The following is a 14161-nucleotide window of genomic DNA, read 5'->3' on the forward strand; positions in this document are numbered from 1 at the left end:
ATTAAATACACATTTTATTCATGTACAGTCAAATTGTACATATGTGACACATTTATAAGTTGATCTCTTTTTTCAACCATTGGGTGTGACCCTGTAGGTTCCTGTAACGTTAGTAGTAATAATTAGAATTATTTTAATATTACAAACAACGAGTGAAATCTAGCAATATGTCATTGTTACCTAACTTACGGGAAGTCAAGATTCGACATAACATGTCTGTGACTAACTCTTTTAATTTATTATATCCTTTTGTCCTTTATATCTAGAATATACATAAGTCTTGGAATAGTCACACTTGTGTATCCCATCTATTATTTCTTGATATCTAGAGTAGACTATAATAAGTGAATAATTTGTGATATCTCATATCAACTTAGTCGAGCATGGCCACGCATTTCTAGTCTCACTCAATCAAGTGGCCTGTGATATATTTCCTATTATGTAGTAAGGAAAAATCCTATCTCGATAATTCACACCCCACTAAATATATCTTGATATGATTAATGTTAGACTTTATAGTGCAAGCAGTTACGGAGCATGTTTAATTGTATTTAAACATACAACAATATATGTTGAGATTGTAATGATCTCAAGTCTAAGGATTATACATATAGTTGTCACTATGAGCAATATCGTGGCCATCACATAATAATCCTAGACATATGCTCATAGTAGGTCAATCCAATATATTGTTCTCTAAAAATATATTTATGTATTAATTTTGACATCTCTATTTCAATGAAAACTCATTGTCATCAATCAATAACATGTTAGTCTTAAGTGTATTATTACTATCCATGCCTATAATAATACTTGACTAAGGATCTTTTAATAATAATAATTAATAAACGGACATTATTGACTTTTAGATTATTTAATGCACAAAAATATAATAAAAGAAAACAATAGTAATGTCTTTATTTGATAAATACGGTAAGTAAATATATCAATACAATCATCATATGATTAGTTTGGGGCATACTCTAACAATAATAAGTGGTTAAGTGGTTACTTATAAGTAGTAATAAAGCATGTTATAAAGATTAATCGATTGATTTTTAAATTAGGTAGTTTTTAACTGTGATATGAAAATAATATTTAACTTCCTAATTGCTACTAGAAACTGGATGTGAATTGGAAATTAAATATTTCATTATGATTTTATGTGATCAAATAGTTTAATAATAAATATTAAATTGAAATTTTAAAAAGAAATTTTTTTACCACCTTCAAGTAGGAAATGTTATACAAAAAGAGTGTGACATCTTTAACTTGTATTTGGGTACAAAAGTCATGAGAAAGGGAGAATGAAACTCCCCTAAGTTGACTTTTTTGGGCTTTTGCGGGGCTGATTGTGTTTTGATGGCTCTAAAAATTACCCTCGTCTAGTTGACTGATGTTGTTAATGTTGATGAAGATGTTGTGCACATAATCTAGAATTCAAGAAGATGTTGGGCGACAATGGTTGTTTCTAAATCCGCTGTGAAGCAGAGGTAGCATTTTGATGATTCATGGTGCGATGATTGTTGTGGGAACCTAACCTTAAAAGAAAAAATATCAAAAGAAAATTGTTAAATAAAACTAATCTAATGTCATAAATGACTTATTGAAAGCATATAGAAAAAGGATTTCACATAGTGAAATGGAAGTTTGTGTAACTTCGTCTAGGTTCCAACAAAATGAATCCCCTTTATGTTTATCGATAGTTGTTGTGGCCTCATCACAATGCCATAGGTCATTTGTGCTTGTGGGATCGCAACATTGTTCACAGCAAAACTCTTGCCTGCTAGAATCAATCATGAAGTGCACTTCTTTATTGCCATTATAGAGATGTTGAGGCTCTACAGGGTGACTTTTTTTTAGACAAGCTTCCATCTTTAAAGCCTTACGAGATCTTTCTTGTTGCCTTCTTTGTTGTTGTATCATTCTACAACATGGTAGCATTTGTAGTTTTCTTCAGGTTCTCATGATGTGGCTTTGTAGTCATCATTAGTGGTGCAGAACTACTATTGATGCCAGGATCAATATAGAAACCCTGGCTCCCCTCTAGCTCGTTTGATTCTACTATTGTTGCAACATTGGAAGTATCAAACTTAATGTTTTAACATTCATCCACATGTTCTTGGACAATTTTATCAATGATGTTAACCAAACAACATTCAACATTATCATCATTCATAACAGGATTTAAAACATTAAAGGTAATGTGTTCGTCATTAAGGCCATAGTAAGTTCTCCCTTTTGATTATTGCTCTGCTTGTAGCAAGGAATGATCTGCCAAGTATGATCGACACTTATTTGTCAACTTCACAATCTAGAACAATGAAATCTATGGGAAAAATAAATTTGTTCACTTGGACTAGCACGTTATCTATTATGCCATCGGGGTGAACAATGGATCGATCAGCAAGTAAAATGTCATGGCAGTACGTTGAGCCTCACCAATGCCAAATTTCTTGAAAATAGATAGAGACAATATATTAATGTTGGAACCTAAATCACGTAATGCTTTAACTACAAATCGATCACCAATAATACAAATGACAGTAAAACTCTTTGGATCCTTTAATTTTGGTGGCAATCTACTCGTAACCATGACACTGCACCCTTTAGTGAGTGCAATAGTTTCAAATTCACTAAATCTTTGCTTCTTGGAAAGAACCTCTTTCATGAACTTGATTTAATTTGGGTTTTGCTCCAAAGCATCGATCAACGAAATATTGATTGACACTTGCTTGAGCACCTCAATGAATGCTCGGATTTCTTAGATCTTTGAGGAAAAGTATGAGACATCCTTATTTTTGGTTGCTACGACATTGGCATTGGAAATGTTGTTTGTGGTTACTGTGTCATTGAGGTTGGAGATGTTATTTATGGTTGCTGTGGCATTGAGGCTGGAGAAGTATCTTGCAGTGTGGTAGGTATTGTTCATGGCAATGGTCCAGAATTACTACATTGTCATGCTTCTCTTGTTGTAACACTAACGGTGGGCATTTCAAGATCAACTTCCATGTTTTTACCTTTGTCATGATTAGTAGCCCTTTCATCAACAATCCTCTTGGGATCTTTAACATGTTTCCCAATATGGAGACCACTTTGAGTAGTAATGACCTTGCAATGCTCATTGCATTTAGTTTTCCCTTTCTTTTTTGGAATCTTGGTAATGTTGGGCAGCGTCCCTTGTAGTCTATTGCTCAAAACATTCACCATTTGGCCTACTTGATTCTCCAAAGCCCTTAATGATATTGATTAACTTGCCACATACTCCCTCATTAAGGTTTCAAGAGATGACAAATTGGAAGTTTGAGTTGAATATTGTCCTTGATAGTTTTGTCTTTCATGCGGTTGTGTAGCTTGATGTTGTAACAGAGGTTGTGGTATCGTCTGCTACTGATTATACTATTATAGTTTGGTTCCTCTAGGAAAAATTAGGATGGTTACAAAAGTTGGCATTGTAAGTGTTGTCATACGAATTATTATTCCTATTGTAATTCATCACATAGTAGTTGAAGTCAGGATTTTGGGGGCATTCCTCATATCTATGATCATCTATACAATAGACACGTGAGATATGGGATAATGTCTTTACCTTATACATATCTCCTGACTTTTGTAGCTTCTTCACAATGTTCGTCAATGTTGTTGTGATTTGGGAAACCATAGATTTAAAAGCATCAGAATCCATCGTTGCAGCATTGCGTTTGCCAAACATGTTCCTTGTGTTAGGGTATTGATAATCATTTTTAATATTCATTCCAAAATATCATATTCCTCATTATATGTTTTGTCCAACAATGCTCTATTTGTTGAAGCATCAACCATCATACAATTGTGCATGTTCAATCCATTGTAGAACATTTCCATTTCCATCCAATGTGGGAATCCATACATTAAACAATTTCACAACAAGTCCTTAAATCTTTCCCATGCCTCATACAAGCTTTCATCTTCTAACTTTTTGAAGGAAATAAGGTTGTTTCGCAGCTTTGCATTCATATTTGGTGGATTGGATCTCATCAAAAAAATTTGTGCTAGCTCGTTCTAGGATGCTATAGCACCAGGTGGCAGTGATGTTAACCATGCTCTAGCTTTATCTCTCAATGAATAAGGAAATAACTTTAGTTTTAATGCCTCTTTAGGAACTCATTGTTGAACAAATGAATCACATATTTTCATAAAAGCTTGAAGATGTACTCGAGGATAAGGATGGGCACGGGAGGGGCGAGACGGGTTTTTGGCTACCCCAACCCCGCCCCGATAAATTTTAATATTTTTCCCACCCCGCCTCCGCCCCAACTTTTAGATTAAAAAATTAACCTCGACACGAACCGACCCGAATATATTAATATTTTAAAATAATATATTTATAATTATTTATTATATTTTAAATTATTAAAATAATATACTATATAATAAGTTTTATATTTTTAATAATTATAGAATATATTTTAATAATATAAAAATAAAAATCCTTAAAATCTTAAATATATTATAAAAATATAAAAAATTAATAATTTAAATTGGGTCGGGTCGGGTCAATTTTTTTCACCTTAAACTCGACCCTGTCCCGTCCCAAAATTATTTCTCTCATAACCCGTCCCGTCCCGAACCTTAAAAATTTAAAAAATATATGTCCATATCGGGTCGGGTTCGAGTTTTTTTAACCATCCCTACTCGAGGATCTTCGGTAAATGGCCCACTATATTGCCCCATAGACTGCAGCACTTGAAAAATCATTGGTTTTAGCTCAAAATTGGCATCATGTTTGACAGATTCTCCTTGTTTAGCACAGACAATCTCGCAAGTCTAACGAATGGAATCGTTTATTTTTCATTTTTCACATTTGTCATTGAGTGGTGAGATTGTTGATCGTATAGATTCGGGTTCGTTATTCTACACAAGTCATTTATCATCGCTAATGTTGATGACGATTCTATTCATGAAGGATTAATAGGGAGAAATCTGACGTGAAATATACAACCATCGTCCCATGAAACTCATTCATGAAGATCCCATCACTAGGAAAATATCTCGTTTTTCCATTTTATTATTTATCAATATTGTTATTTTTTTCTTATTATAATATTATATTTTTAATTGTTGTAAATATTTTTTCATGGTTATAAATATTTTAATTTTTATTTATTATGAAGTATTTAAATTTTTTTAATGGAAAATGCTAGCTAGACAACCATATTACATAGAGTAAAAACGTTTTTGATAGAGATCACCTTTGTCATATGAAGGGACGGAGCTCTCTTAAGGTCCAATGAGACCTCGGCCCCTATTAAAATTTATATATTCAATATAATTTTAGTTTAATAGTATTTTGGTTTATGTAAAAATAAATATTTAAATTTAAAAAATAAGTTAAAATTTATATATTAGATATAATTTTGGTTTAATATTATTTTGGTTCATGTAAAAATAAATATTTAAATTTAAAAAATATAAAAAATTATTAAATATTTAATCAAGTAGGGGTCGAATTAAAGAATGATAAGTCTGTGTTCTCAAATTTTTGGTCTAATTACAATTTAAGTCATTGTAAGTTTAAATATTAGACAAATTAGAAGTTTTATTATGAGTTTTAAGTTTTTTATTTTTAATTTAGGGTGAATAAAATGTAATATATGTACAAAGACTTTCAATTATTTGATAATGAACATCATACCCCCTACATACGTGCTTGAACTCGGGAGCTCAAAGATAACAACAATCCCTTAGTCACTAAGGTTGTTTGGTTCATGCTGAATTTCAAGTTTAAATATCTAATAAGTTTTTATATTTTTCTTAAATGGTCTAATATTTCTACCCATGCCGATATTTAATTTTAACTCCATCCATGGTCGTATGTGATACAAAAATGTATTATTTTAAAAAATCATTTTTTTAGAAAATGATTATCCCACCTTATGCGTGAGAGCATAAAATTTTCTTTTCTATTCTTTTGTGTGGACATTCAAATTACAATTTTAACCACATCGACAAATAACATTAAAATTAACAGTAAAACATAGATTTTAGCTTAAAAAACGGAACCAATAACCATGCTAAGCCCAACCTTAATACATTGATCCAAAAAACTTTCATTAGGTTTTTTTTTTCTTTCTATCGCATAATTTTATTTGCAAATATATGTTATTTGTAAAAAAAAGGAAAATCATAATTCCGAAAGTAATAAATAAATAATAAGGTAAATTATAAAAATAGTCCCCTGTTTATAAGGTCCTGCTTTATGAAGTACTTCTATTATTAGAAGTTACAAAATAATCCTCTAATTATAAAATGTCGCTTTGTTAAGTCACTTGATTATTAAAAGTTATAAAATTGTCACTTAATTATTCACTATGTTACAAGCTAATCCCTTTTCATTGAAAAATTAGTAGTTGTTTAAATTGAACATTGACATGATGATTATAATACGATAATCATTTGAAATTTTAGGAACAAATTTTTTCTATAACAGTCAACATATTAAAATTCAACTCAAAATACAATATATTTTTAATAAAAAAAAACAAATTTAATATATAATAAATAATTAAATGATTATTTTATAATTTTTAATAATAAAAAGATTCAATAAAATAATATTTTATAACTTTCAATAAAACCTATAATCAATTGTTACTTACCCTAAATAATAAATATACATAAATATAAAAATCTTTGTCGAGAAACTATCCTCGCACTCGCTCTTGTGTTTTGGCTGCATCGGTATCTGTTCTCTTTCCTCCCAAAATCTCCAAAGAAAAAGATTTTCGTCTCCTCCGATCCTTTCTTCGTCTCGGTTTATGAGGTTCTCTCTCTTTCTCTTTGGATTTCTAATTTTATTTTTCTTGAGCAGAGAGATATGTAGGATTTCTTTTGCATTCGCAGCACATAATCGATTCGCGTTTTTTAATTGATCTTCGTATTATAATTTTGGGGTTTTCTTAAGCATATATTTATTTTTGAATTTTTAAGTTCTTTTGTTTTTCTCTCCTTATCTTGTCTTGATTCTTGGGACTTTTCTTGAAGCTGTTTTAACAGTCTGGAAGCTTTGTTCTTAAGCTTTGAAAAAGAAATTTTTTTCCTTTAAACAAAATTATCTTTGATTTCTTTGAATTGGATTTCCTTCTCAGTATAAAGGCTTCCTTTTTTTCTTTGAGATTTGATGGTTTGAATGTTAGAGCTAATATATATATTTTTATTTGGTCTTTAAATTTTTATGCATTTCGTTCATTTCCCCCCGTAAGAAATGTTCAATTTTAATTTTGATTCCTCACTAATTGATTTCACTGTTTGCGCTTTTGGTTTTTGCTTGCAGCTCGAAGGAGAAACCCACTCTTGGGTAAGTTAACTTCCATTATAATTTCTTAATGTATTGGCGTTTACTTTTTAAAAGATAATAAAAGGAATGAATCTATAATGCTTAGTATTTCGCGTCCTTGCAAACCATGAACTTTTGAAATGATAAACCAAAGTTCATGCCTTTCGGCTGCGAATATATTGGTCTTTCTGGTAGACATCTTACTGTTATGCTTGATACATGTAAGTAAATAAACTTTCACCTTTCAAATTTTTCCATGGAAGGACAAAAACTATGAAGAAAAACTAATATGCTAACAGTATAAGTAATTACCTTACTAGTGTGTCCTCTGATGTTCCTTTGTGTGTAGCGGAACGCGGATTAAGACCCGCAAACGGAATATTGCTGCTCCCCTGGACCCTGTAGCCTTTGCTGATGCAGTGGTCGAGATCTATTTGGATAATGATGGTGATCTGGTAAGTGGTAAATATCATAATGCAAAATTTACATATTTGTAACCTGGGTTTCATCTTAAGTATTATTCTGGACTTCTTGTTCTTTATCTTTTTACTTGCTGATCAAACACTTGTTTTGTTCAGGAACTTGTTGCCAAGAATGTTGAATCTTCAGATCTTAACTTCTCAAGATATGGTGACACCTTCTTTGAGGTAAACATTTTTTATGCGGAAATATCAATATTTTCATATTTTCCTTCTAAAGGTATGTTTGTTTCACTATAATTGGTTCGTTCTTGGTGGTATTTAGTATTATTGCTTTGTAGTGAATTAAATTGACAATTGTAGGTTGTTTTCACTGGAGGACGCACACAACCAGGCACGATTAAACCCGATGAGGGAGAGCGACACCCATACTCTATTATAGAGTGTGAGGCTAATCGTGAAGCCATTTTGCCTTCTGTGATCTATGTACAGAAAATCCTGCGCCGAAAACCTTTTTTGATAAAGAATCTTGAAAATGTTATGCGAAGATTCTTGCAATCATTGGAGCTTTTTGAGGAAAATGAAAGGAAGAAACTCGCAATTTTCACGGCTCTTGCTTTCTCCCAAAAATTGTCAGGGTTGCCACCAGAGGCTGTGTTCCAGCCACTACTCAAGGATAATCTTGTGGGTAAAGGACTAGTTCTTCCATTCATAACAGATTTCTTCAAGGAGTATCTGGTGGATAATAGCCTGGAGGATTTAATTTCAATTCTGAAGCGAGGGAAAATGGAGGACAATCTAATGGGCTTCTTCCCTTCTGCAAAGCGGTCTGTTGAAGGTTTTTCCGAGCATTTCACGTAAGTATTCTGGTTGGTGACAGGAATTTTTCTTTTTAAATCTCCTTGCATGTCCCAATTTCTAAGATTCCATGCCTTCTGCAGTTGGAGAAGTTTTCGTAGAAAGAAAGTAGACTTCAAAGAACAAGAATGCCGATGTATAATTTAACATGTGACAAGACTTTATTTTTAAAAACATATTTGCATGCTTTTTACACTAACTGATAACTTGAGTGTTATTCATAATTGTTTAGATAATTGAACCTTTCTTTTTAGTGGATTTCATGTGAGTAAGTGCATGTATGTCTAATACCATTTGTGATTTGGTTGTTCCAGAAATATTGAGTTAGAAGTGTGCTTGTGTGTGTTCTTGGGAAAAAGTAGTGTACGAATGTGGCAGTCTTCAATGTATTCATATTTGAATTTAAGTAGTGAACATGTTGAGATTTTTATAGACCAAGTCTGCTAGTTTTCTTCTTCTTTCTCCTTTTTTTATTTTTTCAAATAAAGCAAGTCTGCTAGTTGGTCTGTACATCTAATTGACTCTGCATGGATCATATTTTGCATAAGCTTGGCGGCTTGGGGCAAACTAGATGACAAACCACTTCAATGTTTTTATTTCTTCCCAGAACCACTAACCTAAGGCTATATAAAGAGCTACTTGATTACCACAGGTTAGAGTCATAGGATCTTGTACTTAAACCCATGATTTTCCATGAGATATTTTAATCACACTTACTATCAAGTAGTATTAACCTTCAGCATGAAGATGACCATGGTATGCATATTAAATGGGTCATGTTGATCGTATTTAAATGGGTTGTGTATATTACACCGTTCTTGTGTTTATTTGATTTGTCTTATGCTGGCCGTGCTTTCTTATCCTAACCCAAACTGTTAGGTTTGCTTAAAACAAAACACTAACATTGTGAGTTGAACATTCACATGGGCATAATTGACTAAGAATATGGTTGGGTTTTTCCCCTTTACAGTCAATTTATCAGAAGAATATAATAAAAAATTTGATCTTTGCGCTGAAAATCAGATTTGCTCAAATTTGATGTGTATAATAGAAAAGTTGAATCTGAACAAATGAAAAACTAAGCCATCACCTAACACCAAAAACTAATTGAGGGCTTTGGATCAATAGAAAAAGATGCATTGATTGAGGCCCTTTTTTCGGGGGGAGAAAAGGTTAGGGTTTGAGAATCAGAAAATTTGCCACCAAGTAATACCGTGTTAGTGGGGAAAATATATTGGTTTAAGTCTCGTGATATTGGTTTAAACCAAAATTTTTATGCAACCTTTCACAAGGGAGAAAAATATGGGAATACTGATCATCCTATCTTATTAAAAACCCAACATATTCAATGGATTGAATTATCCTGTACTAGAAGGATTTCCATCCTTTTTGCAGTTCCATCTTTCATTCTAAGTAAACACAAAACAAGGCAGATGATGTTTTTTGTATCTATTCTTCATCACCAAACGCTCCCTTATTTCGATGAATATGGTTTGTGACATTGTTGCAATCTGTGGTTGGATCTTTGGGTTTGCAAGTGCATTCATGTTCTCTTTCTTTATGATGCACCTTTGACTGTTTCAAAACTTGTTTGTCTAACTATTCAGCAAGGCAGGGTTGGTGCCTTTGGTTGAATACAATGAGAAAAAAATATTTGAGGCAAAACTGAAGGATATGAAGTCTGCTTTGACAACCCTGATAGCGGAGGAATCTGACATATCTGAAGTCATTGAAATTGTTAAGCAACGTGTCAAAGATGCTAATTTACCTGATACTGAGGTTGTACGAATTCTGTGGGATGTATTGATGGATGCTGTTCAGTGGTCTGGAAAAAACCAACAGCAGAACGCCAATTCTGCATTGCGACAGGTAATAGATTGTCTGTTGACATTTTTCCCCCTTACCTCGTTCGATTGAACCTCGATGTATAATAGGAGATCTGGAATTTAGCAACACAGAAGACTGAAATAAAAGCAATCTACCAATATCTAATATTATTGAAAACAAGGTCATAATTTCCAAGACACGTTCATTCAGGAGATCACTGTATTCCACATTTGTTGCAAATATGTTATAAAATTAATCATAGAAAGCACCATAAAGGAGGGTGTTAGCTGCAACCTATGCGCAAAAGGATGGTAAAATGTGATGAAACTCTTGTAACTACTATAGATTACATAGTACTATTATATGACCTCCTGATGGTTCAGAAACCATGGAGTGTTCTTACTTTTGATCTATGCTCTTTAACTTGGTCCTCTTTTTTCTTGTTAAATAAGATGTGTGCATGTACATAATACTATTTTATGACCTACTGATGGTTTAGAAATCATGGAGTGTTCTTACTTTTCTTGCTAATCCAGTGGCTGATGCATATTTCTCGATTTAATTATTTGGATTTGGAAAGGGTCTTGATGAGTGGATAGTGAGAAAATGAGGTAAGATGACCTGTTTATTATAAACAATCTTTTGGATGTCAATTCCTTTACATGGCTTCAATAAAGAAAACTGGGATTCAAGAACGTTTGTTTACTAACATAGCCCTATCGAATGAGCAGTAATAGTTAATTCTTTATTTTTTATCAAAAAAAAAAATCTTTATTTTGAATCAAGCATAAGGCTTGAAATTAGAACTCGATCAAACTTGAGCTTAGTTTTGAGTCTCGCATTTGGAATCAAACTTGAGCTTCTCATTGTTTGGGCTTGGGAAGCATTCATAACGTGGTGACTAGAATTGATTATTTTTAATGGACACCTTCCCTAACATTGATGATGTTAACGTGAATGCATAACTATCTGACCTGTGCATAAATTCAACTGTCATTTGTCCCCACTTGTTAATTAGCTATCATGTACTTGTTAAATTCTAATACTTGCCCCTATACTAGTGCTTGATTGAAGGTGTAGTTTTGCTCGACTAGATTCCAATAGCTTTCTTGGAGAATAACTTAGGAATTTTCGGATAACTATTGCTAAACTAATAAATATATTTTTTAATAATAAATGGTGGACCAAGTTAATTGGGTGATATTTTCATGATAAAGGTCAAAACATGGGCCAAGCTGTTAAGTTCCTTCTGCACCAGTGGCAAACTTGAGCTGGAACTTATGTACAAAGTTCAGATGCAATGCTATGAGGATGCAAAATTGATGAAGCTATTCCCTGAGATTGTGAGGTCTCTCTATGACCAGGATGTTCTTGCAGAAGACACCATTCTTCACTGGTTCCGCAAAGGAACAAACCCGAAGGGCAGGTATGCATTGAGGTTATATTTGCTGTGTCATTGAAAAGTATTATGAGTTATCATCAGTAGTTATGTTTAGCGCTTGAATGGTTGGTTGGAACTTGGAAGATATAGATAAAAATCAGAATACTGAGTTCTCGCTTCGACAGTTTTTTTTCCTTCCGAAAATGAAGGGTAGGCTCATTTCTACATAATCTTTTATAATATGCTGGAATATATTGCAGGCAAACCCTTGTGAAATCTCTGGAGCCTTTCATCAAGTGGCTGGAGGAAGCTGAGGAAGAGGAATAACCGCTCCAACAATAATGCCGTAATTTCTTTCGAAAGAAATTGTGATCAACCTTGCACTTGCTGTTTTTATTAGCTATATCTATTCCTGAGACAATGAACTGATTATTGCCACATACTTTGACATTTGCCGTGTGTTAAAACTTGTGATGCTAAGATTTGTGGATTAATACTAGTAATAAACAATACTGTTTTGTGTTTACTATATTTGTGGTAGCTACCTCTTTGTGCAAGTGGTTAGTTGTGCTTCAAATTCTCATTATTCTGGTATTAAATTTTGACTGGGTTTTGTGATCACCATTATGTTCTTAACATGTTTGTAATGTAGTTATCACTGTTTCATAACATTTGCTGGTGGGGTTTACTCTAAAAATAACTAGACTAATATTTTACTAGCAGCCGACTGTAGAAAACTTTCGTACTTTGAATTTTTTGTCTGGCAGTGTGAACTTTGCTCATGTATTTGCTGTAAGCAACTAGTTTTAAACATTGAAGTTAACTTGAAGTACAGGTCATTCAGAATTTTGAAAATTTTACTGCCTTTTGCTTGATTTATTGATATCAAACTGTTAAAAGAAAGTAAAATCTGGAAATCAGTGAGACTAGAAAACTAGTTATTACAAGTTTAAGCAACTCATCATGGCATGGGACGTGAGATTTAATGCTCTTCGATCATGCATGTCTGAACTGTCATTCCTTGACTTGATCCAAGGCAATCTCTTATCAGTTTAAGCAGAAAGGAAAAAGTTGGTTCCTCCCAAAATAAAGCACCTTAGTCTTCAGGTGATTTGAGCTTAAAAGAACTCATTTTTCGTTGGATAAACTACACAAATGGTCACTAAGTTTTTGTTTTCCACATTGAACTTTTAAAAGTTATAAATTGGTCACTGACGTTCTCGATTTGTATCAAAATGATCATTCTACCATCACCCTGTTAAAGGTAAGTATATTTTACTTCTTTACTACTGCTAAAACATTTAGCATCAAACAGGTATTAAAAAAATGGTTTTACATCTCATTTACCCAAAAAAAAAACAAATTCAGTTTTTATAGATACCCACCATCACTGGATTCCTCCCCTTCCCACCTCATCAGCTCCCAAACCCAACAGTGCGCGATGTGTAACATCCGCAATACCGGGTTAGTGACCAAATTGTAAAGTTTCAGAATTTGGTGACTAAAGTAGAAGAATGAAGGAATTCAATGATTATTTGAATATATATTGAAGGTTATTTGGTAATTATTAAAGGAAATTAAGGGTATTATGGTCATTTGAACAGAAGGATTTTTATATTTTTTTTAAGGTAATATAAACGTGGGATATGTGAGAACCATCCAGAGTGCTCTTCTCCTTTCTTCTTCTTCATACGTGGGAGAGCAAGGCAAAGGTAAGTTTAATTTCAGTTGGTTAATTCTTGAGTTTTAAGCTTAGTTTTGATTCTTTGGGTATTAAATAAGCTTAAGGAAAGCTTATATGAGATTTAAACAATAAGATAAAGGAATTATGAAGGAATTTGCCATATGAGTTTTAAGATGAAATTTTGATATGGTATGGTTGTTGAAGTTTTATGGATGAATTTGACTTGTCATCAATCTAATTAAGAAGTATGAAGTGTTAGAATGGGAATTAGAACACATTGAAAATTTGGTATGATTTTTGAATCTTATATGGATAATAGGATTTTGATGTTTAAGATGAAATAAATGAATATAGATTGGTTTAAGTATGTGCACTAGAGTTAAGGATGAAAAGGGGATGATATATGAAGTGTTTGAGTGGAAATGAAGTAATTTTCGGGTTGAAAATATGATTTCTGAGCAAGGGGAATCGGTACCCATTCAAGGGGAACCGATACCCCTTCAAACGACAGAATTCCAGAATGTCTTGAGGGAATCGATACCCCCATAGTAGGGAACCGATTCCCCCTAAAGGAAAATGTGAATATTGGTTTAATAAATTCGTTTAAGTTGCTAGTATCCAATTACAAGGTGTAGGTATCTAATGATTGCCTCAAAATGTACATGTATGTAGATTCT

The 14161-nt window shown here is 32.8% G+C and overlaps 1 protein-coding gene across 1 annotated transcript; it reads left to right on the forward strand.

The window, feature by feature from the left end:
• The first annotated feature begins 6688 nt into the window (after nt 1-6688).
• LOC120183135 (basic leucine zipper and W2 domain-containing protein 2-like) lies at nt 6689-12377 on the forward strand. Its single transcript, XM_039187895.1, has 8 exons — nt 6689-6802; nt 7313-7336; nt 7665-7770; nt 7894-7962; nt 8098-8591; nt 10200-10461; nt 11637-11845; nt 12061-12377. Exons 1-8 carry the CDS (start codon nt 6798-6800, stop codon nt 12125-12127), a joined length of 1236 nt encoding a protein of 411 aa, XP_039043826.1. The 5' UTR covers nt 6689-6797; the 3' UTR covers nt 12128-12377.
• The last annotated feature ends 1784 nt before the right edge of the window (nt 12378-14161 follow it).

Source organism: Hibiscus syriacus, unplaced genomic scaffold (assembly GCF_006381635.1).
Source record: "Hibiscus syriacus cultivar Baekdansim isolate YM2019G1 unplaced genomic scaffold, ASM638163v2 tig00112738_pilon, whole genome shotgun sequence".
Taxonomy (NCBI): domain Eukaryota; kingdom Viridiplantae; phylum Streptophyta; class Magnoliopsida; order Malvales; family Malvaceae; genus Hibiscus; species Hibiscus syriacus.

Bases quoted from the DNA above. Each gene is read 5' to 3' on its own strand.
- LOC120183135 (XM_039187895.1), top strand. The intron at 10,462-11,636 runs GTAATAGATTGT...TTCATGATAAAG, and splicing joins CCAATTCTGCATTGCGACAG to GTCAAAACATGGGCCAAGCT. The intron at 11,846-12,060 runs GTATGCATTGAG...AATATATTGCAG, and splicing joins GGAACAAACCCGAAGGGCAG to GCAAACCCTTGTGAAATCTC.